Source organism: Amphibalanus amphitrite, unplaced genomic scaffold, assembly GCF_019059575.1.
Source record: "Amphibalanus amphitrite isolate SeventyFive unplaced genomic scaffold, NRLGWU_Aamphi_draft 000418F_arrow, whole genome shotgun sequence".
Lineage (NCBI taxonomy): Eukaryota > Metazoa > Arthropoda > Thecostraca > Balanomorpha > Balanidae > Amphibalanus > Amphibalanus amphitrite.
In genome coordinates, this window is record NW_024881912.1 from 309,143 (window position 1) to 336,036 (window position 26,894).

Genomic DNA, 26,894 nt, shown 5'->3' on the forward strand with positions numbered 1-26,894 from the left:
ACCATTTACCTGATACCATTGTTTACATTTGCAGTTTGTATGATTTAATTGTATTGCTGGGACGAACAGGAATAATTTATCGTCAAACTCCCACTTTGCAATCAAACGTTATTCGTCGGATACCCCGGTGACCTTTTTCCTCTCTATCGTGTGGTTAATCCAATGTCGGGAAAAGGTGTGTCCTCTGATCTCCCGCGTCGCTCTCTCTCTCCTCCTCCTCCTCCTCTCTCTCTCTCTCTCTCTCTCTCTCTCTCTCTCTCTCTCTCTCTCTCTCTCTCTCTCTCTCTCTCTCTCTCTCTCTCTCTCTCCCTCTTTCACCTGTGAGTCAGCGGCAGACTAACTGGTGAACGCCCTTATCTCAAGACGGCGGCAGGTCACCGCCTGCTGACCGGACCGTGAACCCAGCCCAGCCTCTGTGCTGACCGGGCCCTGAACCCAGCCCAGATACTGTACTGACCGAGCCCTGAACCCAGCCCAGCCTCTGAACAGGCCGCCGCTCCCCAGTGAAAGGAGCCTAGCTGAAGGGAACAGAAGTACAGCACCTGTGTGTCATCTGCCCTGCCCAGTCCATGCATAAGACACCACAATGGTGGGCGATACACAGCGCCAGAAATATGGTTATAGGCTGAGGGTTACGACGTCGTAACTAGTTACGTTTGGCTGATTTGCAGCTGTCACAATCATACGATCATGCAATGTGCGGTTTTGAAATGAGCTTGCATGTCTGATTTCGATTAGATTATGCATGAGTCACATTTGATTGCAATATGCTGCAATATGGTCAGAAGTGCACTTGTGGCATACTTGCGCTCCAGCACATGTTGCGATCTGGTTTAGGGCTTTGCAAAGACTCATATGATAAAAGCATTGTCATCGGGATTCTGATAACCGTGTTATTTTGATCTCAGCAAGTGAAAATATGCATTCCCGGCCACCTTCAAAATTCAAACGGAAAATTCAAACGGCGTTCGATAGCCATGTCAAATTTGTCGAGGGAAACCAAATTTCATTGACCTCGGGGTCACCGATGACGTCACAGGTCAGGTCAAAGATAAAATGTTTCACCGTTCACGGGGCTTCTAGGGAAAGCGCTATAACACCGAGTAAAACGCATTTTGTCGAAAATCAGCGATAGGACGTCAGTTGTCTAGTACATGTGTTGCTATTAGAGGTCACTGGTCATACCAGGTCAGGTCACAGGTCAGGTCACCAAAGGTCACCAAGGGTCACCACATGAACCCAACTTTACTAAGGTTGTGCGATGCATGTTTTATGGCCAGTTTTTTCATTTCCAACTCAATGGTGTTGGTTATAAGACCATCAGGTACGGTTTAGGTCACTTTCTGGTGGAGGTCAGGTCAAGGTCAGGTCAAAAAAAGGTAAAATTTCAAAGTTGATATTTTTGCATAAAATGGGTATTGATTCGATGCAGCTCGTCACGGGGAGTCTAATGGTGGTCTTTGTTTTGCGCTACGAGGTCAAAAATTGCTAAAAATTTAGTTTGAAAATTTGACGTCATCAATTTTGAACAGTTTTTTTTTCGCTATAACTTGGCCAAAAAAGAGGTATCGATCTAAAAATTGGTATGTAGATAGAAGACCGCAGGGACTATCACATTTATTCCGGTTATTTCGAACTTCAAAAAAAAACTTTTGGGATTTCGTGGCGTTTTTTTCCTTAAAAAAATCATTTGTTTTTATTTTTGGGGGTCAAAATCCAAAAAGTTCAAAAATCTGAGATAGTTATTTTGTAGTCCTCTAAATTCTACACCTTTTATGTCTGAGACATTTTTCTGTATCTCTAAAGCTGTAGGCCTGACAGCTCTTCTCGCGAAACCCTTTTTTGGGTCGAAAATGGCAGAAATGATGTCACTCTGACGTCAATAGCGTCGAACCTATCACAGCCTTTGGAAAAAGTTTTGGTCACATTGTGCAATAGCTATTCACGGGAGGGTACTGAAAGTTTGGTGACGATCGGCGCAGCGGTTCTCGAGATATATCGAAAAAACTAAAGGTGGGGGGCAAAAAATGCCCCCCCCCCCCACCGCCTGGAAGGTTAACATTGAAAAACATGTCGTTGTTATTAAACTGAAAGCCACTAGCCAGGATACTCTTCGTAGCAATTAACAATACCAAAGCCTTCTACCTCATTATAAACCTCTGCAAAATTGTCAACAGGAGTTTGAAGCGAGATTACAAAGGACTGGGAAGTTAATAAATTAATTTGCGCGCCGAAGTTGTCTCTTCTACAGTTCATGCATAAGAAAAATCATCCACAAACACTCGTGACTGCATAATTAGTTAAAGGTTCTTATAGGAGGGATGTAAAAATCACGCGACGCTCGCTTTTCTTTATCACAGAATATATGAAAGGACGACTTAGTCAACATTCTATGCAGATTATGACCACTTTCATTCACTTTCGTTATAACAGACAGCTAGGATTTTCGCCGCAGGTAACACCAGTGACATCAAGTCTGTTCAACTCGTCCCCTTCGTCACTGCACTACATCACCACTGCCGTCACCACAGTGCCTCGTCACCACCGTCACCACAATCACCAGCGCCACCTCAGCCCCGTCTACCTGCCGCCGCCGCCGCCGTCGGTGGTGGGGAGGGGGAGGGGTTGGGGGGGGGGTGGCGGCTGCCCGGGCACCCCGGCGGCCGCTCAGCTGTGTTTGGAACGCCGCGGGTGCAGCACGGTGCGGTGGAGGGTGCCGTGTTTGACCGTCCAGGAGATATCGAGAGGTGTGGAGCACGCACAGGGGAGTGAAGGAGGGCAGCGGATTGGAGGAGGACAGGAGACAGGGTGGCCAGCACAGGTGAGTGAAGCGGAACGGTGCTGTTAAACGTCCTTACGAAAAGCCAAAGATTACAGATTGCATACCAATGAACTTCTAATTCACATATTTTTTAGCATCACCATATGAGGGCGATGGAGCGCCAATGCATTCTAGTTAGCCTAGTCTGCTGTGTCGCGGTAATCGATATGACCCACATTCCATGAGTCATAACAGCTGTAACGATTCTGTACAGAGCAGCAGCATGCAAAATGAATGGAAGAATGTCCCCAAAGAGAGTGTTCTGTTTTCAAAGTCGCAAAGGCAATGACACAGGGCGATAGATATTTAAGCATTTCTCCGTAAATGCATGCGATTCTGCGAAGTGTTGGTGAAATTTATTTAAAGCAGCTGTTCAGTTATGAGTTGTTCCTCTCGATAAAACGAAATTTTAAGTGTTCAGCATCCAAGGATAACTTTGATTCTACATCTGATAATCAGCATGTTACCCTCACCTATTTTACGCGTCCATGAATACGAGAATATTCACGTGTGCAGCGTCAAAGACCTGTCTTGCAATATTGCTATATACGAGCGCAAAGTCGTATGATTTGTGAAGGTCGCTATACTTCTTAGTTAGCTTTTCATGAGTTTTTCGTTGAGCTTTCTCAAAGTATGTATCTCTACTGCTCCGTCGGTCCTGACAATCAAGTGGGCTGAAGCGCTGCCGCCTATCTGCTGCAAGGCTACCCCGTCGCGCCGTTACAGGTGTTCAAGACAGCACACTCTCCTCAATCGAAGCTGAGCTGCGGCACAGCCGATGGGTGACGCCCCCTCCCCCCGGCGACCCCCTCCGTGTGACGTCAGCGGCCGTCACGCGGCGTGACGTGACGGTGAGTCAGGCGGCGTGACGGCGGCGCGCCTGGCCCGTGACGGCCCCGTGTCTCGAGGCGGCCGTCACTCGGCGTTGGCGTGACGCCGACCCAAGGTCAGCCGCTCCGAGCCGCTGCAACTGCGGGAAACATGGGCGCCCGTGCACAGTGCAGTGTCACTGGGGACGGGTTTAATTAAACAGTCACGTTTTAAATCTGCAGTATAAAGCAAGCGGCAGGTTCACTAATGCGTGCCCAGAAAACATGTCGCATGTGGACCCAATGAAATTGATTATTGATAGTCTCGTCACAATGAAAGCGTGAATGACAACATGAATTAAAATGGAAGCATCAATGAAATACCACTCAAGGCCATTAGGAAGCTATGTATGTAGTTAGGGGCTCATGAATGAAAATGGCACCATAAGGAACCCTTGGGTGTTTGTGTTTTATCATGCTTCAGGTCATTTTCAGGTCATTGATCGTAACATCTTAGTCTGCCCAAAATAAAACGATCTTTCACAATCAATTAGGTAGCTCGCTCTAACTTCACGTGTCCACCATCCCAGATCAATATCAGGACCACATCTATCCATCACTATAGCAGACTTCCCTAGTTCATGTTAGGTGCCGTAAATTGGCAAATGAATTGGCATACAAAGTCACTTTTAACAGCCCATCAGCACGTGTCTCTGAATGAGCCACTGGACCATGAGCACCGGTTGTCTGAAGGCCGTTCGGTCATTGTTTGCTCCTACATATTCCGGACTAGAATAACCACCGTTTAGCGGTCCGCTGGATTACTGCTCATTCTGGCTGGTCTTTCCGTTACATAAGTGAGAGGATGGACCTGCGACTAACGACAATAGAGGTCTCCGACTGAATCTGCACTGTAATGTTTCTCAGGTCATCATAAGCTGAACATGAGTCCACAGTTGCATGTTGCACACGCTGTGGCAACATCGTGAGGCAAACAATGCAGGTGAAACAGAGTGATAAATTTCTGTAAGGCCTCTTCATCACAGCTCTCCTTTCCCTTCATATCAACATCAACAATATAACACCATATGAATGCCCGGTATTTAGGCATTTGAGATGTTGCAAGCCATACAACTAACGTGATTTATGCAAAGTTGAAAGTTCATCTTTGCTTCATAATCGCCCGAAAGTCTGCCAAGCCCGCATGTAACGCCTTCGACCGTTTCCATCGAATCCACCGTGGTATCTCACCACAACTGCAAACAGATCGATCACCGTGACGTGCTGCGCCGTACCTCGCCGTGCTGCGCCGCGCCGTGCTGAGGTGCACGGCTGGGGAGGGGAGGAGGGGGGGGGGGACTGGCGGTCGACAGCGGATTGATTTCGGCTTAGCCGAACCACCGGCTGTAGCCGCGCTTCTTACCTAATCTGGTACTATGGTATTGATTGGTAGAGATGCAAAATGAAGTGGAAATAGGGATGAGACTCACAAAATGACCATCATATATCCAAGGAAAATACAATTGAGCGCCCTTTATTTAACTCGCAAACCGCTTTACCAGTAAGCGTCGGCTGAGTCACAGTTCGGCCTCGATTGGGCTGAATGTATGGCGGCATTAGGTATAGCACCTGTGATGGTATAATATACGGCGGTGCACAGCCATGCAGCGACAGTACAGGCGGCGGTGGCCTATCCCAGCCAGCGTGGTCCTGATTCGTCAGAACGGGCTGAACAGTTCAGCTGCTCTGAGAGGTGCAAATGAAACGTGCAAAGGAAACATATGTAAAATACTTGTATAATAAAACACTTGTAGGAAAATTGGCTGCAACTCTGATGCAGATAATTAATGCGTAATGGTTCAATTCGTTAACACCATCGATATGAAAATCGGATGCAACTGCCTTTTCATCCATCATCAGAGCTTTCTACATATATGTATGTATGCCTTTGACTGAATCCCTATAGCAATCTCTCTGAGTCATCCCCGCAGGGCTAAGTTTTTTTGTGCAGGCTGATCGGACCCAGCCTCGGACGGCGGTCGTGCTGGGCTGAGCCGGCTTTGGGACCGGCTCGAGCTGCCTGTGTGGGAGGTGGTGGGCGGAGGAACGGGACGGGCCATGTGGGTAGGGCCGGTGGAAGCCCCGCAGAGACCATATGAGTAGCGTCGGCGGGGGCAGCGGCACGTGATACCTTGTATAGTTGGCAGCGGCAGGTATTGCGGGTAGCTGAGGACTAGGACTTTTGAAAGCAGGGAAGAAAATGTCGTGCCGCTGAATGCTATCTCATAGACGACATTAAAATGGCCATCCCACCTTAACATTAGTTTTGAGTTGAGATAGCCAAAATGGAGTCCCTGGCTTGCACTTACCGGTTTGAGCACTCACAACATCGAGAAATGCCTCAAATAAAAAATATATAATTTCAAAGTTGAAGCACTTTGGATTCTGAGGGGCTAATGCATTTGAATGCCCCCCTCTGAATGTGTGACGTCAGCGCAGATCTAACGATTTTGATCTTTTACTAAAACGTTTGGTAGCATGCGGTGGTATATGCTGCTTTGCGCACAACAAGTGCCTCACTTGCAGCTGCCAAACTATTGCTTCCAAATAAAGTCGCTAGGATCAGCGGATATCCCAAAAAGTAAACAAAAGTAAATGTTTAATACCTTGAAAACCGGTGAAGATTTTTGTGTGAAATTTGGTAGACATTCGTTTTCGCTCTTTCCGAACCGAGCGACATCACTTTCATGCCAATTCATTAACTTTTTTAAAGTGGGAGGGTCCCTTTAAGACGAGCTCAGTAAGCTAGGAGAAATATTCCGTCGCCAAACAAATAATGTAAGCTGTGTGTCTTCAAATGCTTGTGATGAAGACAATTTTTGGTGTCATGAAAAAGAGGGGTATAATATAACGAAAGAATAAATGGGTCATCCTCTTTTCGAATTTTTGGTCAATTATAGGCTCTCTTTTTGTTTTCAGAGAGCCACCTGTGTCATTTTACACGTGTAAATCCTTAACTGTTTCGTGTGCTCAAATAAGTATCCTGGGTTAGATTAAAGCACATACGATGCTGTGGAGCAGCTTGCGCCAGTCTCAGGTATAGTGCCTCGTCGAAGAAACCCTCGTCGAAGAAACCCAAAGTTTGAGATCATTCGTGGTGTAAATGGAAACGCATTGAGCGCTGATTTTATGGACGTTGACACTCCCAAGGTCGAGCTCCACTGCAGGTGTAGCCTCGTGGGACGCCATTACCGAATGAGGCGGCCTTCGCGTGCTCTCAAATTACGTGGGCGAACGGAAGCGGGTCACCCACAAAACAAAACAACCACACGAACCAAGCGACTCAGCTCATCATTGTGAGGACAATCGTCTTCCGCATTCATTGGTAAAGAAGAAACTATGACGGGAATAACGACTGCTTTGGATGTCGTACGGATGCTGACCAATGGACATCTTATTAGGGCGACCTAGTGGCACATGTGAGTGGTTGTTTTATCACGCCCCCCCCCCTCCATTTCCCCTTAAGTCAGAACCTTTTTTTCTTACACTATTATTGACAGCCATGAAACTTACAGTGAGTTTAACTTGTGTCTCCTTCTTTTACAGGGAAGGCACATGTCCCAAACCGTAGCTGTCTTCGAGAGCGCCCATCCATGATACAGCTGCAAGATTGATCACCCATTTGTCGCCGAGATGGATTCCGGTGGGACCGCGGACTCGGGGTTCAGTTCAGTTCTGCCAGCTACGGCTCAGAACAGTAAACAGTTGACCGCGAACCAAAGTAGTCAGCATGGAGAGGGACATACTGACTCTGAGCATAACAATCTCTTCTCGCCTACAAACGGCAACATACCAGTTGGGAAAGAAAACGACGAGCTTTTATCCGACCTCAGTGAAGATTTAAAAGATGTCCAGATTTCTTTCGGGAAAAAGGAGCTCGACAACGGTTTCCAGGATGCGTTTCTGGGCAACGAAATCCCAGAATATCGGGGAGGCGATTTATTCTCTACCCAGGTGCAGGATGACGCTGACTCTGACACCTTGAACGCAAACAGGGAGCACGTTGAAGCATTGAGCAGCCGCTTTCAGGACAGCAACCCTTTCATGGACTTGGGTCACCTCAACATTCCAAAATCCAAAGAACCATCTGACAATCCCCGCAATGACCGAGACAACTTCCTCTCCTCGATATCGACTGAAAACAGCAATGACCAGCAGAAGTTATTTTCCGAGGAGATGGGTATGTCACAACCGCAGCTAACCAACCAAAACAGTGGCGAGGAAGACGACAAAATTGATCTCAACGATATCGACTTAGCCATGCCTGAAACGCATAGCACAAACCCGTTTTCCTTGGGAGATGTATTCGGCAAGACTGATGTGAGCATGGAAAACCAAGGAGACGAAGCTGATTTGATCGCATCACATGAGTCGGAGGCTACTCCAACGTCAAACAGCGGTGATTACCGCGGGCTTGTGGACTTTGATTTGGATACGAAAGACTCTACACCAAACGAAGCAGCAGACAAAGATAGTCATGTGCTGAATTCATCTGCAGAACTGTCAATAACCAACCCTTTTACGTCAGGGAACTTTGGTAATGATGCAGAATTGACAAAAGACCGCAATGCAAACGCGTCATCAGACATATCAGAAGGGGTTGACATGACATCGTCTAGCGCTCCGTTCTATTTCAAACAACAGGAAGATGAACAACAGGAAACGGACGGTCAGCTAAGTGAGAGCTTAAACAACCAACATGCCGCTGAGCTCACGGATCATCGATCACTTACAAACCCTTTCATGGGCAATGATGTTGAAGCCGCTAAAGCAGCTGTCAGTCTTGCAGGTACCGCTGGTGTATCAGAAACAGACTACGTGCGCGAAGAGGATGCAAAAAACCAGACACTTGACAGTGATATTCATTTAGGTGATGCAAAAGGCGAAAGTGAAGTGAAAGACGTCCACAACCAAACTACCAGTCTAGATGTAATCGAAAAAGACAGTGATGCTGAAAATCTTAGCACCGTCGGAGAGCCCCTGGTTAGCGCTTCAATGGGTGACACTGCCGACGGAAATTTGCCACTGGCTACGTTGCCTGTCCCAAGTGAACAGTCTGAAACCGAATCATCGTTACACGCCAGGGAAAGTGCTGCAGCTTCACCAAACTGTAGTGACCTCTCAGCCGAACCCCTTCCCACTAATGAAAAAGATGGCGTGGCCAGCGAGCAGGCAACGGAACGACGTGGCTCTCAATCTGCAACTGGCCCCCACAACTCTGACCAGCCGGTTTCAGCCTCGGAAGTCCTCATACATTCGCCTGCTGCTTCCAGTGGCAGCACAAATGTACCATTATTCGATTTCAAGGAAAAAGATATCAACAAAGATTTAGATGTCGTGACCAAGGGTGACACTCTGGTTGGTAGTGTTGGTGTGAGCCTGGAGGGATCGAAGACGGCGCAAAATGAGGCAAGCTTTCGGGAAGTTTCAGGTGCAGAAGAAAAGGCTTCCAGCTCTACGGAAAGCAGCAGCAGTCACGAAAAACGCGATGACCATGGTTACTCGTTTTCTCTCGAGAATACGATTGATACTGAGGACAAAGAAGGTCAAACCGGAGCAGAATCGTCACTGACAGAAGCATATAATGGAAAAGAGTTCGGCTTTGCTGCAGAAAAACGTCATGAGGACGCAATACAGGTGAATGAACTGAACTTTATGCAAGACGTCAACGATGATGAAAAGTACAGCAGCTCCCCAGCGAGACTACAAGAAGATAGCTTGACAGGTATGAATGGAGGGGCAACATCTACAACGATGGATATGGAATCATTGCATGCAGAAGGTGCAAAGGAGCACGTTCTACAAGATCCGGAACATGTTTTGCAACTGAGCAATGCATGGGACGAAGAAGAACTAAAACAAACCCAACAGAAAGATGTTGACCTGACAAATGTCGGAGAGGAAAGCAGCGTGCAAGATGACACAAGCGAGCATCCCCAATCAGAGCCATTGAAGTCAGTAGTGCCAATGGCATTTGATGGTGCCGCTGAAGACCAAACTGCCACTGATACAGAGCGAAATGAGTCGAGCGTCAATGACATTATGGCTTATGCTGATACAGAAGATCCTCAAAGTGCGCCCAACGAAGATACTGAACTTCCAGAAGACAAAGGAAGCGAGGAAGGGGCTCAAACAGATGCCGAAGCTGTCGTGCATTTGGAAGAGGCCGATTCTGGATTGGAACATCATAATCAAAATGAAAATGAAAGAGGCGTCATCAACGGAAATACAGATGTGGTAGAAGGGGAAATTCACCGGAATACTTCTTCTGAAAACTATGAAGGGATGACTGACTTTGCTGATGATCGTGACTCGGTCAGAGAATTGTGGCAAAGTGAAGCAATGTCGTTGCAAGAGGGGGAGCCAGTAAGCCGTGACAACATTGACACCATCACCCAAGGGTCTAAACATGCAGAGACAGAAAATTCCCATGATAAAGATCTGCCGTCAACTGATGGCTTAGAGCGGTTCACAGTGAAAGAGCCGATAGACGAACTCCAAGACCAAGGCAAGTCTCATCCAAACGCGGATGCTCTGAGATCAGCAGGTAGCATTGACAAAGGAGAAAAGCTATTCTTGGATGAAGCCAAGGAAACGGCCGCTCTTTCAGCCAGTGATATGCATTCCAACAGCCTCCAACCTGAAGTCGATGTGAAGCTGGATGATGTGAGTAGCCGGGAGGAAGGTATACAGAGTTCAACCATTATGAGTGAAGGAAAGCCCACGGTTGATCATTCCATGGCGCATTCTGATGTGGACATCTCATCAGGCATCGCGACTGAAATGGACATGCAACGGTCAGCGGAACAGGCCGAGCTTTTTGCTGAACCACTGCACTTCAGTTCCGACAATGACACGTCAAAGACCGCGGTAGCTGACTTAGATATTGATGAAAAGCCAAGCGACGCTGATGCTGTGGCTGAGAGTGGACATGAATTACCTCTTGCAGCTAAAGAGAAGCCTGGTAACGAGAATTTCAAACAAAAGGAGGACAAACAATCACCGAAACTGGTGAATGATGCGCCACTTCACCAGGAGCCCGATGACATGCTTGAAGAACTAAAAAGCCAAGAGCCTTCGGGAACAGACCTGTCTGAAGGCAACATATCAGCAGTCATTACGGACGCTATTTTTGACAATTTTGATCAAAAACTACTTGATGAAGGCCATGCACAGTCACAAGATCTTACTTCTCCCAAAGACCAACGCGCTGATCATGAGCAAACAGGACTTGTGGAAACCCTCGACCGTTATGCTGGTGAAGTAGGTGATGTTGGCAACTCTTCTCGGGAGAAGGAAGAGCGCATTGAGGAACCCAGGCAGACTGATGACAGTATAAGTAAAAATGACTCTGCTAGTGAGAAACAGTTGAATATAGATAGCAGAGACTCGCATCGCAAAGACTCCGAAGAACTCGCAGAAGAGCGTATTAGCGAAGCATTCGAACACAAACACATGGATGGGGTCACTGCGACTGTTCCAAGAATCGAGATTGAAAGAGCTGGTGATGACAATGATGACAATGACAATGAGTTGCTTGTGGATCAGAGTGGTCTCGAAAGAAAGTCCGAACCAGAGCATACACTATCGGAAGAAGATGCAGAGCAGGTCGAGGCAGCAGAGCCACCACACATTAATTTAGATTCTGACAGTGACAGTGGAGAGGCAGACCAATCGCATGTTGAAGACATTCTTGCGAATGGAGACATTGGTGAGCAAAAGCATCAGCGAAATACGCAAGCAGACGCTGATTCGCCCATGTCACAAACAGCAGTGCCCCAAAACGCCGTACTTGCAGACCCTACGACGACAAGCGATGTGACTGCTGTACACGAGAACATAGTCGTTGATGGCGATGACGAGATTATCTCTGACAAAACCAGAAGTTCTGAAGAAAGCACAGGAGTTGAAGACTATCAAGAAAAACTGACGAAAGATGATAGCGAGGGAATTCATCGCAAGTCAACAGAAGAAAACATTGATGAGTCACCATTTGCTTTTCACGAACCATCTAAACCAGAAAATGAACTCACTCTCAGTGATCAAGATCTAACAAAGAAGGAACCCTCAACTAATAGAAGTGAGTTTCAGCCTGAAGAGAATACTGGGCCAGCTATGCTTGGCTTCACTAAGGAAAACTTACCGCATCGCGTACATAAAGGCGCCAAAGACGCGCTTTCTGAAACGCTGCCTGCTAGTTTTGAACGTCTTGAGCTTAGTCATGAAGAAGATGCGCCAAATGAGCATGATACGACCGAGCATTTTTCGAAAAGTTCGATCCCAGACAGGGTCGCTGCTGAGGAAGTCAGTGTGACACACAATGACAATGATGAACAGGATATTAAAGGCAATACAAGTTTGCATGACTCTGCATGTGCTGAAGAAGTAGAAGACCGAATCGTCTCAGAGGAAAGTGAAGGCCATATGATCCAACCGGAAGCTGAAAAGCAGACCATCTGCCCAGATGATACTACCATGAAAGTTGAGGACGACGCTTCAGTAAATATGAGAGTGAGTGATCCAAAAGTCTATTCAACTGAAGATGTATTTCAGGATGAGATACATTTTGATGGTGAGAAAGACACCACTCTTGAAAGCAGCCGCCTGACAGAAGGTTCTCTCAAACACGATGGTGATATCGCGGAAGAAATTGATCATGCGATAAGCAGTGAAGCTATGGATGAGACACAAGGTGGTGACACGGATTCGGTAGAGCAGCAGGAACTGCTTGATAACTTGCTGATGGATGAACACGATGCTGTCAACATAACCTCTCTCAGTGAAGCGAGCACCATGCCTCATGATGAAAGTACTTCGAATGTCGATGAACCTGATGCTGAGTCAGGCCCTTTTGTGGCGAGCAGCACCACACCAAAGAGCGAGGTAGCTTTAGGCGCAAGCACCAGCTCGGAAGATGACGCCGCAACTTCTCACCCTCTAACTGGTGGTGCCGGGATGATGGGCAGCGATGAAATGCTTGGAGATGAAACCCTGTTAGCTCCAAAGGTCTCGATCGACAACGGAAATCAGGCGAACGAGGTGCAGCCCTCCAAAGCGTCTCACTCAGAACCTGGACAGTGCGATGAATCGCAAGTAGCCATTGGACAACTGGAAACTGCGGTAGGAGGCGACGAAAGCAGCAGCGCATCTGGACTACTCGCGGGCGGTGAACCTCTCACGGAGCAGAACGACATGCTGTCCAATCCACTTTCAGATCATCGAGGTGGCGAGCTGGTAGAGGCAGCTGCATGTGTTGGGATGCCGAGTACTGTCTCTCCTGTGAATGACTTCGAAGCTACTGCAAATAGTTTGACAGATGACAGGCAGGAGCAAGAGCCGGTTGACTTATTGTTAGAAAGCCAAAGTCAAAGCGCCGATGAAAACTTGGCAAGCGACGCGCAGGAAAATCAAGTCGGCCAAGAAGGTCAACACGCAAGTGCAGGATTAGATGCTGCTGCTCCCCTGCTCGTCGCCCATAGCTATGATGATGAGCTTGCAGTTGGCAAGGTCGGTGAACCAGGACGTTTCGAAACGTTACCAGATGTTCTGGATTTCACAGAACAACGACCCCGTCCCGAAACGGTAGATATCATCCAGCCAACTGATTTTCAGTTTTCAGATAGCACAAGAGACGACAAAGATATTCACGATTTCGATAGCTCTATGCCGGATGTTGTTCTTGATCCTCTATCATTGAGCTCAAATGCTGAGGAGATGCATGGCAGCGCACAGCAGGATGATGAACCCACAAGTGAGGGCTCAAGCCGCGACGTGGCATCAAAGTCACTCGCAGTCGACAACATCTCCTCCCGACGAAACAATGGCGAGGCAGATAACGAGACATCAACAGATCATGATTCACATCAAACAATTGATAATGTCATGGAAGTTCAACAAGTAGGCTCAGAACACGAGATCAATTCTGAAGAGGTGTTGAATGAGCCTCCTCTTTTAGAGGCGTCTGAAGCAGAAGTGAATTTTGATGACACTGAGGTCATCAGCAAGAGCCAGGCGCCTGATGAAGCCGTCGGGCAAAGAAGTAGCGAAACTTGCTCAACAGAAATGTATAAAGAGGAAGAACAGCATGCGATTGAGCGAGATTCGCTGGCTCGTGATAGCGACACAATGAAACTTATCGCAGAACATGACAGTGGATATGAGCAGAAGAACCCTATGCCTCATGATGATATTTCCCTCAACCTAGAGGAAAATCAACATCCTTACGTATCCGGTGCAGTTAAGGAAGAGACCGAAGCCGCGACAGGTGTCGATACGTCACACCACAATCAATCACACCAGCTGGATGATACCGTGTGCTCTGAAAATGAAATGGAATGCCTTGACAGCATGAACAACCGACGTACTTCCCTTGAAGACACGGCGACTATCGAACAAGATGTCAGGGCTGTTATGGCAGAGACAAGAACAAATGTGGATGGTCCCACTATGGACAACCTCTCAAAAGAGAGTGCAATAGAACAAGCAACTGCGACTATTGTGCATTCCGCGATTCCCGGCGATGCCGATCATCTCTATCTGACCGATTTCGGCAATGCATCTACACAAAACTACGAAAATTCGTCCTTGGAGAAAAGCAAAGACAAATCTGCTGCGTCATCAGATGAGATTGACATACAAGAGCATGATTTGGAGAACTACAGAGCGCCAGAAGTGACTCTGGATATCAACAGCCATGCAGAGGTTGATGCTCTACGTCCAGGTCTTGATCATTTGTCAGGACAAGAGCGAGAGAATCTTTCAGAGTCAGAGGCCTTGAACCGAGATGTGCCCCAAAATGCTACCAACGGATTAGAAATGGACGGCAACTTTGAAATCAGTGATGCTGCTGTGTTACATGATGAAGGATTTGAGTATTTGAATGAATCAGCTCAGCGTATCAAAGATCTGAATGCCTTCCAGCAAGATAGTGATTGTTATTCTTCGGCAATGGGGCAGAACATGGAGGAACCTGGCAATGTAGTTCTTAGGACAGAGCTGATGGATGAAGGTTATTCAAAGCACGAAGCTGACCACGACCCTGTACGAAGTCCTTCAATCATCTCAGAACATCAAACGCTGGACGAAAAGAAGGACATAGAGCAATCACAGCAATCTCCTGGCCACATCGATGTAAAAGAGTTCAATGTCCAAAGTGATCTTGACGGCATGCACAGTTCTTTACAAGATGAAGTGGAAGCTCTCGTTGAAGCTTCAAATGTGGGCATTGTTTTGGATGGCACCGGGGAACCAGCCACTGCATCTACCGATCTAAGTCCTATCATGGGAAGCCAGGAGGTAGTCAATACACCACATACAGAAAAGGAGTCGGGAAGTGACATTTACTTCGAAACTATTGGCCATGAAGTGGTATCCGCGGAGCCAGGTTTTGAGGAAAGTGATGATTTTGCCCAAGAAAGACGGAAAGAACCGATGCACAATGAATCTCTTCAAACGGAGCTCGATGATTTGAGAACGTTAATGATGAACTCAGAACAGCAGTTGCCACCAGCCATCGGCGGAAGCGTTCAAGACGACCAGCAAGATAAACTTTCGGTTGACCAGGACATCCGAGAGGATACAGATGTAGACGAAGATGAGCTAGGATCGAGCAACGGGTTTGATGCAGAGACGATTTCTGCAAACACGTTCAACCAAGTGGAGACAGCTCCTGTGGCAACAGAGAACGCTCTTGGTCAGCACTCTGATGTGCTTTCACTTGATACAGGAGATGGGGAACTGATCAGTGAACATACAACCCCTAGTCTATTACAAAATGCTCCCGTTCACCCTTTTGCAAGCAGTTCAGAGAAGAAGTACGACTCAGTACAGGCTGACGAACTAGAAGAAAATATTCAAGAACCTGAATCAGTTCTTCCTGAAGTGCAGGAAACCGCTGTTCTGGCATCTGTTGAAGGGACACTCTCTTTAGAACCGACTCGTGATGCAAGTTTGAGTGAGATGGTAGAATCTTTGGACGAATCGTCAAAGGAAACATCTAACGAATCTCACTTTGGATCGCCTTTGCATGAGGAACGTCCCACAAACACTGATGGTGTTGATGAAAAAGTGTCCATATCTAATGATGACGAGTGCCCTGCAGAGGTAGAAATGTCTAGCAAGATGTCTTCTTACGACTTCGATGACGTAATACCATCCCAAATCAAAGCACATGTTGAAAATCAAGACCCCGAGGCAAATGAGTCGACACCAGAGCTGAATGCAGGTGAACGTGCTGCTGAAAGCCAAAACGAAGAGCCAGTAGATGGCACACTCGTCACAGAAACAGAGCTTGCACATACCAACGAAACTAGCACTGATAAGCCTGCCGATATACCCACTGATAAGTCAGACAACAACATAGAAGCGTTGCTCAGGGCTAACGATGTGTCCAAACAAACCCTATCGTCAGACTTTGACGAGCAAAGCGAAAAACAAAGCACAGAAAACTTTGACAGTACCATGGTATCTGGCGACACGAGTCATGTCGTCAAGCGTGACATGGAGAATCAGTCAGTGCCCGAAGAGCATTCCTTCTCATTGGATCAATCGATTGCACCTCCATGGAGCGGGCAAATCGTCCCGGGTGACAACCCCTCGGAAGGATGGAACAGCGATAATGAGTACTATGAGGAGTTCAGGCTACGTCCTGCGGACCAGGATACGGGCTCACATCGACAAGAAACGGTACACCAGCCGGTAGACGTCAAACGGTCCGTGACAGACTATCGAGAAGAAAAGCACAATCCAGACGCCTCATCATCAATGGACAATCCGTCAGAGAAGCGTCCGGAGACTGACGAAGACGTTGTTGCCGTGACCACACGGATGACAATGTTAGAGGCAGAGAAAGGCCGCGTCCTGATGACTGATGTCTCGAGCCTGCTGGACGCGGGCGCAGCCGAGCGTCCCGAGTCTTCGGCGTTCGGTACTCCACCAGAGGACATGGCGATCCGCCCCACGAGCACTCCGACTCCGGAGCCACGCACAGGTGAGCAATGTCATCTGAAATTACTTTACATAAAATTGTCATGGTCATGGCTACCGATTTTACCTTTCAGCTAAAAAAAAAACGTGTCGTTGTACCGTTTACGAGATTTACAGCTTGATGCCCTATAACGCACCCCCGTCACTATTATAAGACTTCCTTTAATTTGCTTGTAGCTTGGACATAGTGATTCTGATATTCACCGTTCACCCGTCATGACTATATGGCTGTTACGTTCCCAGCGTCCCGAAATGGGTCTGTCCCGCGGGATGTAGACTTGGGCAATGGTGAGGTGCAGCTGGAGAAGGGACGCGTCACACCGGAGACCTTGGCTGCCGACGAGGAGCAGGATGGTAAGCATTGCAGCATTCAGTCATGTGACGTGATAAAGTTAGGTTTATGCTGTGCAGAAAACAACATGCATTGTAGATTTAGAAGCATATCCTAAGACGAATTTTGGAATTTCTCTTTTGATATAACAGTCCGAATACCATGTTTGCAGATCAGTTTGAGGACGGCGCCGAGCTGGAGTACGACGAGACGATCGGGCAGGGAGACTGGAGGACGTGCGTGGTGGCTGGGAAGGAGCAGAAGATTGACATGAGCATCATCGAGCCATACACCAAGGTAGACATTGCGTGATGGTCCATTTTCGAACAGGGGTTTCCAAATCCTAGAACGGGATTTAATTGTTCTGCAAATAAACGTCATTATTTTGCAGTTTCCAGATAATGTCTACTGGTCTGTGCCTGTGGACGTCGCTGTTCCAAATTTGCGTTGCTATGAGGCTATATGTACCAAAAGAGTGAGCTGTTTCGTGTCGGTTCACCCCGCCGTGTTGTCTTCTCACTTTCTCCTCCTCCTCTCACTTTGACCAGGTGCTGTCTCACGGAGGATACATGGAGGGTGACGCCGGTCAGAGCATCATCGTGTTCGCCGCCTGTCATCTGCCGGAGAGGAGCAGGCCGGACTACGGATACGTCATGGACAACCTGTTTCTGTGAGTGCTGAGTACTAGTTAGCATACACAGTGAGGCCTTCAGCTCAGGAACTAGCGAGTCTTTATGAACTATGGCGCTATTTTTGGTTCGACTGCAATGTCTGGAATCAAAGTTACGTTTTCGACAGTTCATTACGTGGTGCAGCAAGTGAGCGATGTTTTCCATTTTAGTAAATTTTTAACGTAGTCATTGCACCTTGTTCTCATTAAGTTAGACCAGGTATGCCGATATCTATCCGACCGAAGCGCCACCGAGGCTGGTGTGGACAGTAACAGAGACTCGTGTACGGTGCACCAGACAGGTGGCGCAGGTGACACCAGGTAGCGGCCTAGTTAAGGTGACGCGGCGGCGCCACGTTCGCAGGCTATCCGACCGAGGCTGCTCACACCCGCTTTCGCTTGGCATTAGCACAATAATGCCTTGTTTCATATAGCAGTGATCGTTGAGCCCGCAGCCATAAACACTAGACTAGACAATCTATCGGCGCATTTATATACCGTACTTCATTCAGCTCGAGAACCCAGTCACAAGGCAAACATGACTCCCTAAATCACTCATGAACCATCCATACTGACCCAGCGCCTGCCGTCCCCCTGCAGGTACGTGCTGACCACCCTGGACGAGTTGGTGTCAGAGGAGTACGTGCTGGTGTACCTGCACGGGGGCGCCAGTGCCGCCAGCTCGCCCACCTTCTCCTGGCTGCGGAGGGCCTACCAGCTGGTGGATCGCAGGCTCAGGAAGACGCTCAAGGGCCTGTACCTGGTACACCCGTCCTTCTGGCTGCGCACCATCGTGGCGCTGACAAGACCGTTCATCAGGTGGGACACGGACAGTGACCGGTGCCCGAGACTGGACGCAGGGATGAATGGATCAATTACTGCTGCTTTTACATAATCAAAGTGCGCCATACGAGTACTACTCATTATAAAGCTCATGTCAGTTTAAATGATGAAACAAAATTTTATATATATTATATAAAGCTTTCATTGCTTATGCTTGATTATGGCTATTATATTCCAACAGGATATTTCGCTAATGCATTTTGTTACGGATTTTCATTAGCGACTGATATTTTCACAACTTACGTAACATGTTTTATTCACAATGTTCCACGGCTGAAAATGCCCCTTCCCTTCATCTGCTTTCACCACGTCCACTTGCGCCAATATTTAGAGCTATCTATAGGCCGAACGCCTAACACCAGCTTGAGCATCTTATTCGCTTTGCTGTAAAAAAGTAATTCTCGCATACCTATTTACTCTTCAGGTGCTTTTTGAGTGTCAGTGCCTGTTGCTAGTGCATCCATTGAGTTATGGCAGTGACATGACTGCGCGCATAATTTATGTCCGCACCCGGTCATAAATATTCACAGTCCTTGAGCCCATTACCATAAAAGTGAGATTTGTTTCCAGAGGTCGGTACTCAACAAGCTCGCACCTTTGGGCAGACGCAGTTTTGTATGCAGAATGCGCAGAGAAATGAGTGAAGTGTTTGGCTTTGTCGGCACATCGGCCCGGATCGTTAGAAAGCCCTTTTAGTTTTCACGTCAAATAGAGAACGTGCTGAGTGTACAGTGTCACCGTGTCTGATCACTAAGTGGTGAAAACGGAAACAATCAGAATTGTCAGGACTTCGATAAGTATTTAACGTCTGTTGAACCTTAAAATTTGCGAGTGAAAAACTATGGGTTGCGCCTGTCCAGTGACCACTTACCGAAACGTTCGCTACGTTTCGATGGCACAATCTAAGCCGATTTTGAGAAATGGATTTGCTCCATCATTACATTTAGGCGTAAGTTAAAAATGTAAATATAGGATTAGGTGCTAGCTAAAACCATATAAACGCTCATTTTTTGCGTAAGGTAAATAGTTTCCGAGAAAAACGCACGTGAAATTTTGCTAAATCGATTTAGACGTGTCATGGAAACGTAGTCGTTGATGCCCCCAAGGCCACTAGCAGCTCACATCGTCCTCCGATAAGCCTAATAGTTCTTTTAGCGTTGATGAAATTGTCAAACAGCTTAATGATTTAGCTGTCTCGCTTTTGCACGATCAAGACGTCACTGGCGTGCTCAATTACCCCGCTGCAGCAGATGTACAGTAGGTCTACTAAAAAAGTCCCCCGCTCCAGAGGCGGCCGGCCGGCCGAACCCCCGGATTCCAGCCCCGACTCTATTGCGCAGGCCGCGGCAGCGACACGGGTCAGGTCGCGGCGCCCGGCGAGTGGGTCAGTTGGCGGCGGCCGGCCGTGGAGTGAGGACGCCGTGTGTGGGGCGCAGAGATGACGCAGTGCAGAGGAGGGGAAGATAATGACTCTGCACGATGCCGGAAATGATGCCTTTGTGATCTAAATTAAACACCTGCAGTGTATATCCTCCCTTGCCCCAAGTATCATAATCCTTCAATAATCCGTAATGGCCATTCAACGCAAGCAAACAAACAAAACAACCCGTTTAGCGGCGGACATTATCTCGGATAAAAAAAGCGACAGTGATGATTAGAATAGACTTAGCGCGAGGGCAAATCGAGGGGTATAACTATATGTATCACATACCGAGTATTTTATTCCCATCTAGCGAATTAAAGGGAGATAATGAGCTTTCTTTTTTCTTACATAAAAATTACTCGACATCTATACTATTTGTACTGTAGTTTCTATAAAATATGAAAATTTCCTAGCACATTTTCGTATGTGAAAAAGGTTTTTATTTTTGCAAAAAAGAAGCAGTACTTGCAGTACTTGCAACACCCACCGAAATGCATTGTCCTTCTCTATAAAAAAGTCGCAGTATATGCGCTTTTGTTTCAAACAGCGACGCTTGGGTTTTTGTTTATGTTACCGCCTTGTCGTTGCTTGGTTGTAAGGATTCTAATTTGAATTAGAGTTAATTCGGTTTAGAATTAATTAGATTCTAATTCGGGGGTACATAGTGCCTACTCTTCTTTGTTTCCAACATTATTTTGCGCCACAAATGAACGGCATGCGCCAGAAACGCAGCCAAATCTTGCGATTGCGACTACGAAATTCATTATTTTGGCCTCAGAGCCTGAAGCGAAAAATACAAGCATATTTATTTCAAAAAGACTTCAGGTTTGTCGAACGGTGTTATGAGAATTTTGATAACAGTACTGCATAAGTTTTTCAGTGATGCCGCAAAAGTGTTGTATCTATCTTCTTTTATTATGCAGTCGGCGGGACCGATTCAAAATTGAGTCGTTGCTACTAAAATAGCAGCATATGGCGACAGATGATGAACAGGAAAAATAGTTGCGTAAATTTAGACATAAACCACCCCCAAACCATGAATATCTTTTGAAGGCACTATAGACGACCATTAACTAACTAGATGTGATGAAGATCAAATGTAATGAATACGCTCATTTTACAAAATTACATGCAAGTACCAAAAAGTGATGTAAGTACGGTCATTTTCAGCGCTCCCCGCTAACGTGACTTCAAGTTGAGATATTTGCGGCAAGGTACCGAATTGAGCAAAATGGTTTTAATTTACATTATAACTTGTTGTGTTTTGTCAGAAAATGGTCCTAACTCAGATTTTGTGGAAAAAGGTCATAATCTCCCTTTAAGATTGGGGATCTTGTCCAACAAGTCAGCGGCCGTTCTAGACACAGATAATTGATAAATGCTTTGTTTTCGGTCGCATCATTATCTGCAATAATTCGAAGCGAGGTTTAACCCTCGCCGGCCGAGAAGAAGGGGTGGATGCCGCCACTATGTATTTTTTGTGGTAGCTCAAAGCACAATGATGATAGAAGGCTGACATTTCACATGCCTTACATTTCATTCAAGCCGAATCACTTGACATCAACCACGTTTTCAGGTCAGGTCACTTAACTATGACGTCTTAATTAGGTAAACCTCTGCACGGTTGTCGGTTATAAAATGATGCAATCCGCAATGCACTTATTGACATATAAGCATAATGGGAATTATGGGAACTGTTAATTTGGCGTCGGAAATTATCTGAAACTATACCTCAAGCACATGAAATCGTGACTTCATACATTCTTGGCAAGGTCTAATGCTTCACTTTTGCATTGTTCACATTGCGTGACGTCATTTATGACGTCACTAGGGTCATACGAGTGCTTCGTCAATAACTCCCGATCAAAATGAGCTAGCCAGTCGGGACAGCCATCAATGGACTTTGCAAGACTTGCCGAATCAAATGTTATGCAACATGTCCTCCTTTCAACAGCTTCGTGACCTGCGTTGCTCTAACATGACATTGATCTGAGGTAGACATCCTAAATTGCTTCACCTAAACAAAAAAGCATATACTCGTAAATCGACGCGTCTCAGAACAGAAAACACGATTGTATCGAAATGACGATAATGCGCTTAGTTTTTTTTTTACCAAAACCGATCAAATGCCTTGGGGCCTTTGACCTACCCTAAGAGGTCACTGATATTTTAAAATGGGGTACCAGTCGCTGCGTCACGTAACGACGCAAGCGCTCGTTTTTTTTCCGCGAGGCTCTAGCAGCTAGCTCAATTATAGGAGCTAAACGTGGGGTCGGGGAATCGCTCCCTTCTCAATCACTATTTGGCCGGGATAGTGTTTGCAGTTATTGTTAAAATCTAGCATTTTAAGATTTCAAATGACCCATTTTTTCCCGCACAAGTCTTTCAATTCAAGGTCATAATACCAGGTCACGTCAAGTGACCTTACCTCAAGGAAAGTGCCTGTGCTCATCATATCTAAATACACCAACTAACCGATCGCTTCAGAACTTTCAGCGATTTTAATGGGCAACAGTATATGTATTTGAAACGTTTACCTTGCAAGTTTGACATTGTTGACAGAAAGGCCGGGTCAATTTTGAGATTGCTCAAGTCAATGGGAGAAAATTGAACTGCGCTTTTTTGGACGGAACGCATAATAAACACTCTGAAAACATGTGGTGCTGAGATACAATACTGAATGAGAAAATTGTTTGTTTTGTTGGGGGCCATCTTTTTCGGTCTGAAAAGGCCCTTGCAGAGCTATGACATAACTATGTTCTGGTGTAGTAATTGGGTTGTGCGAGCCAGCGACAGTGATCTGAGGAAGCGAGACTGTTCCCCCCGTGGGACGATTGCCCTGTCGGGACGGTCCAGCCGTCTCCCAAACAGTCACCCGAAGAGGATTATGTGTCCTGGAATGGATCCGACATCAACTACTGGTTGACTGGTGGGGTGAACTCCAGTCCAGAGAGGGAAGCATGAAGACTAGGGGCGATGCGGATTGGTTTTTCCTGAGGATAGCGAGGAAGGAAGGAATCTAGCACCCTTGAACCTTCCTTATACTGAATGTATCTCAAGCTGTTAAATCTCCTAAGCGTTTTTTCTCGACATCGTCAAGGGGTCATTAACAAAAATATGAAATCCGGGAGATAAATTAAATATAAAAATTGTGGCCAACAGAACATTACCAGTTGCGTTCAACATACTCGTAAGCATGTTCACACACCCAGCTTACATATGAGCCATGTAATAATTATTTTTGATAGACATGCTTAAGTTATGAAATCATCTGAAGAGTTAATAAAGTTCCACGATACGGATCTAAGGATACCCAGGATACGGATGGATAAGGATATGCCCAGGATACGCACTGAGGCGGGACGTCGACGCCTGTGCTATGACGCTGTCAGAGACTACGATCGTCTGCCGTTCCGTGTCGACGCGAGAGGCTTTAGGCGCTACCTGCGACGGCATCTCTTGAGAGAGCAAAATGGTTGTGGGTAGAGTAAGTGGATCTTGGCCTGTCAATACTGCCTATAAGCCTATATCATTCTTATTTTATCAAGATGACGAGTGGCAATGAAAACCCATGCTTTATGGATTGTCGTAAATAAAGAATCTGAATCTGAATCTGAATCTAATATCCTGCTATGCATTATGACCATTTCTGGTTAGGTCATGTCTTTGAACATAGGCCAAATTTTTCAAATGACCTTTAAAGATCAACTTTTGATTCATTCGAAGCGTTTTGATAAGAGGAACACGAGGCTGGTAAAATTAATTTCATGCAAGTTTTAAGCTAAAAACTTTTAAGTATTTGTGGAAAGGCAATTGGTTTTCTCATAATACCGATGGTGGCAGTTGTTGTTATTTACATGCTAAGCCGTTAACCTTAATTAAATCTGACAATATTATTCAGACATAGCCGTAAGCGAGCTGATTTTTGTGTTAGGTTAGGCTCTTTCGATCGATTTCAGAGTGGGAAGGATGATAGGAATTAGGGGGAGACAGGGGGCCTGGGCGGGAGTCCTGGACCTCATGCTCCGCTGGGGCCGAGCCCATGACGTAGTTTGGATTGCCCTGACACATGGATAGCCCTGGGCGGTGTTTCACGGCCCCGCGCTGCAGCACGTTGCACTGCGCTGCTGCATTGTTGCGGCGGTTGATATGAATTCGGCTCCACGCTAGCGTTGCGAGCTTCCGAGTCTGTTGATGTTTCCATGGAAATTGGAAACCCAATGAACCAGTGCGCGCAACGCACCCTGTCTAAGCAAAATTTTACCATCGATGACCTCTAGTGACATGACCTCTGGCTGTGACCCGATCCAAAATTGGCTGAAGTATTTTTTTTTTCTTTTTGCTTCTTTTGACGCTACTTCGAATACCACTTAAATGCCCAAAGCTGAGTTAAAAGAATGATGCTCAATCCCCATTTCCCCTCCAACAGGGCGTGAGAGTCTAGGCATTCCTGTGGGGCACGGGCTATCAATGACTATCTCATAATCAATGTGGCCATGAACATCTACTGCCATTCTTTAACACCGGTTTCGTTGCGCTGAGCGGTGGCCGTCCCGTTTGTTGGATTCTACAGCTGGCTGACGGAAAGCGTTACCGGCCGCCCGTCCACCGCCCGCGGGCCGGACCGAGCGGTCCCGCTGACCCTACCTGACCTGAGCCCGGCGCGATATGGGACAGGCAGACGGGGGTTCGGCTCAGCGAATGCAGCGCCCACTGGTGCTGGGGACTTTTTTAATAGACCTACTGTACTGGACCTCTGACATCTTATTTTCACGGTAACCTGAAAGTAAACTTGCTGGACGTTGTTTTGAAGTGCGTGCCGTTTTGTTTCAGCTCCAAGTTCAGCCGTAAGCTGCGTTACGTGGACGGACTGAGGGAGCTCAGCGATCTGATCCCGATGAACCACGTCATGATACCGGAGGAAGTCAAACAGTAAGTACGCTGCTTATGCTGGTGCGGAGTCTTTTGGCATGAATGCATAACTGCTGGCCGGCACATAGCAAAGGTGTCTCTTTGGGTAAATTTTGTTATTTGTGGTGTAACACCGGCTTATATAAAATATTTACGCAAAATATAATAAATACGCACGGATTATTAGGTATGTACAAAGTTAGGTGCTTCAAGCCAGGCATTAGCCGTTTTCACGACGGCCATCTGGTACACATTTGGTGCACATCTGGTACAGATTAGGTGCAGATTTGGTCAAATCAGGTTCAGTGTGTCTCTTAGCAGCTATCAGCTAGGGTTGCACTAATTGCTTATAATGCCTGCTTTGTCATATTATCAGAGAGCATCATCGATTAAAACACTGAAATAAATTCATAAAATTAAGATATTTGCTGTAAAAGAAATTAGGTGCAGATTTGGTCAAGTCAGGTGCATTCGCCGGATAGCCCGTCGTGAAAACGGCTATTATCATGTCAACCATGCTACTGCAAGCTCTTTCCTTCTTTTTTTTTGCACATAACAAGCTGAGATACAGCCACGCTTTTGTCTGATTTGACAATACGTTTCGTGCTAAGACCTTTCAACCTTTCACCAAGTCTCACTGAGCACGCCTTTATTTATGAAGTCATCTCACGATGTTCTCATTCCGCAGGGTCGATTTCCAGCTGATGATCGCTGAACGAAAGAGGGAGCTCAACATCAAATAGATTGCTCTCGAACTCTGAGATGTAGTCTCTACAGCCACAGCTGGTTGTGACTCGTCACAAATACGGACGCCGTTGTGCATCATGGCCGGGCTTGACCAACGTCACAGCACTCATCCAGTCGGCTGTCTGAAGCAACGCTGAAAGAAACCAACGCCAGCCGGCACTATTAGAATCAGGTCATGGTATTTACCAGAGTGACTGACCCTATCCGCTAGAACACACTACTTGTGCATGGTGCGATGATATCGTGTTCCTTACTATGGTACATTTGTGCTGTGAGAAGAAGGAACGAAGTGTTACACGCCGAATTCGTGAGGTGAGTGAGGTGATTACGTGATAAACGATGTGATCTGTGTGTAGATACAAGTTGTTTGATCAGTTATCTCACCGATTGTGAGTCCAGTGAACGGTATCACCACTTTCAGTGTGACTGTAGAATCGTGACTGCGTCGAGCCCAATAAGACTCTAATTCTCGCCGGGGATATTGGGACCGAGGAACACCCCCCAGTCATTGTGGACAGTGGCGAACCGCCAGCAATGCTCCTCTGACAGGGGAGCGGTGTCTGCTGTCAGCAGCGACATCGCCTCACCACGCGAGTGAGAGCAGAACAACGTCAGACAAGTCACCAGCCGGATGTGCAGAATCACGCGCCCGAGTCTCACGCCGTGTCGTGGATTCCTAGACGTGATCTCGACCGTGTATGTACTCATGGGAACTGATGCAGGGTGGTTGTATGTAGTGCTGGGGATGACATTGACATCTACAGAAATACTGAGTGGGACGAGCGGAACCGTATTTAGAGGCTGTGCGTCCGCGGAAGTGAGTCCATGATAGCAGGAAGACAGTGACGTTGTACTTTAAGTCACGGAGCTTGTCGCGGTGAAGGAATACGATTATGGCTCGCGGATAGCACGGATGTGGACCAAGTCACAAACGGTCATTGTTTGCTTAACAAAGCGATGGCAACGAAGAAGGTTCTGTTTGTGCGTGCTTATTGAATGTGAACATGTCATGGATGAGGGTGCTCTAAATACACTAAAAGTCCAAATTAAATTATGCTTCTTGTGCATTTTAGGGCACATATTCATTTATAAAATTCTTACAAATGATTGAATCTGAAGCAAATGTTGCCGTCTGGCAGATCATTTGAATTATACGTTAAACCATTCATAACATTATCTTGTTAGATCTATGGAGTATTTATAGCACGTTGCTGTCCAGAGTAGGTACATGGTTCTTCGTCTTCTGTCATTAATGTCATACATGAACTAATGAACTATATTGCATGAACATAAAA

The 26,894-nt window shown here is 46.6% G+C and overlaps 2 protein-coding genes across 2 annotated transcripts; both read left to right on the forward strand.

The window, feature by feature from the left end:
- The first annotated feature begins 2,669 nt into the window (after positions 1 to 2,669).
- LOC122390994 (microtubule-associated protein futsch-like) lies at positions 2,670 to 14,561 on the forward strand. Its single transcript, XM_043384505.1, has 4 exons — positions 2,670 to 2,821; positions 7,237 to 13,867; positions 13,901 to 14,453; positions 14,555 to 14,561. The coding sequence occupies exons 2-4, from the start codon at positions 7,324 to 7,326 to the stop codon at positions 14,559 to 14,561; spliced, it is 7,104 nt and encodes a 2,367-aa protein (XP_043240440.1). The 5' UTR covers positions 2,670 to 2,821; positions 7,237 to 7,323.
- Positions 14,533 to 26,894, forward strand: LOC122390997 (protein prune homolog 2-like). The gene is made up of 7 exons (XM_043384508.1): positions 14,533 to 16,678; positions 16,918 to 17,028; positions 17,178 to 17,302; positions 17,554 to 17,675; positions 18,276 to 18,494; positions 24,775 to 24,873; positions 25,541 to 26,894. The coding sequence occupies exons 1-7, from the start codon at positions 14,638 to 14,640 to the stop codon at positions 25,593 to 25,595; spliced, it is 2,772 nt and encodes a 923-aa protein (XP_043240443.1). The 5' UTR covers positions 14,533 to 14,637; the 3' UTR covers positions 25,596 to 26,894.

What these genes read in the sequence shown, in the direction of transcription:
- LOC122390994 (XM_043384505.1), top strand. Translation starts at nt 7,324, where the DNA reads ATGGATTCCGGTGGGACCGCGGACTCGGGGTTCAGTTCAGTTCTGCCA. An exon ending in TGAGCAGAAGAACCCTATGC is followed by an intron (nt 13,868 to 13,900) that starts CTCATGATGATA and finishes ACCTAGAGGAAA; the next exon opens with ATCAACATCCTTACGTATCC.
- LOC122390997 (XM_043384508.1), top strand. Translation starts at nt 14,638, where the DNA reads ATGGGGCAGAACATGGAGGAACCTGGCAATGTAGTTCTTAGGACAGAG. An exon ending in TGCCGACGAGGAGCAGGATG is followed by an intron (nt 17,029 to 17,177) that starts GTAAGCATTGCA and finishes CCATGTTTGCAG; the next exon opens with ATCAGTTTGAGGACGGCGCC. An exon ending in ATACCGGAGGAAGTCAAACA is followed by an intron (nt 24,874 to 25,540) that starts GTAAGTACGCTG and finishes CTCATTCCGCAG; the next exon opens with GGTCGATTTCCAGCTGATGA.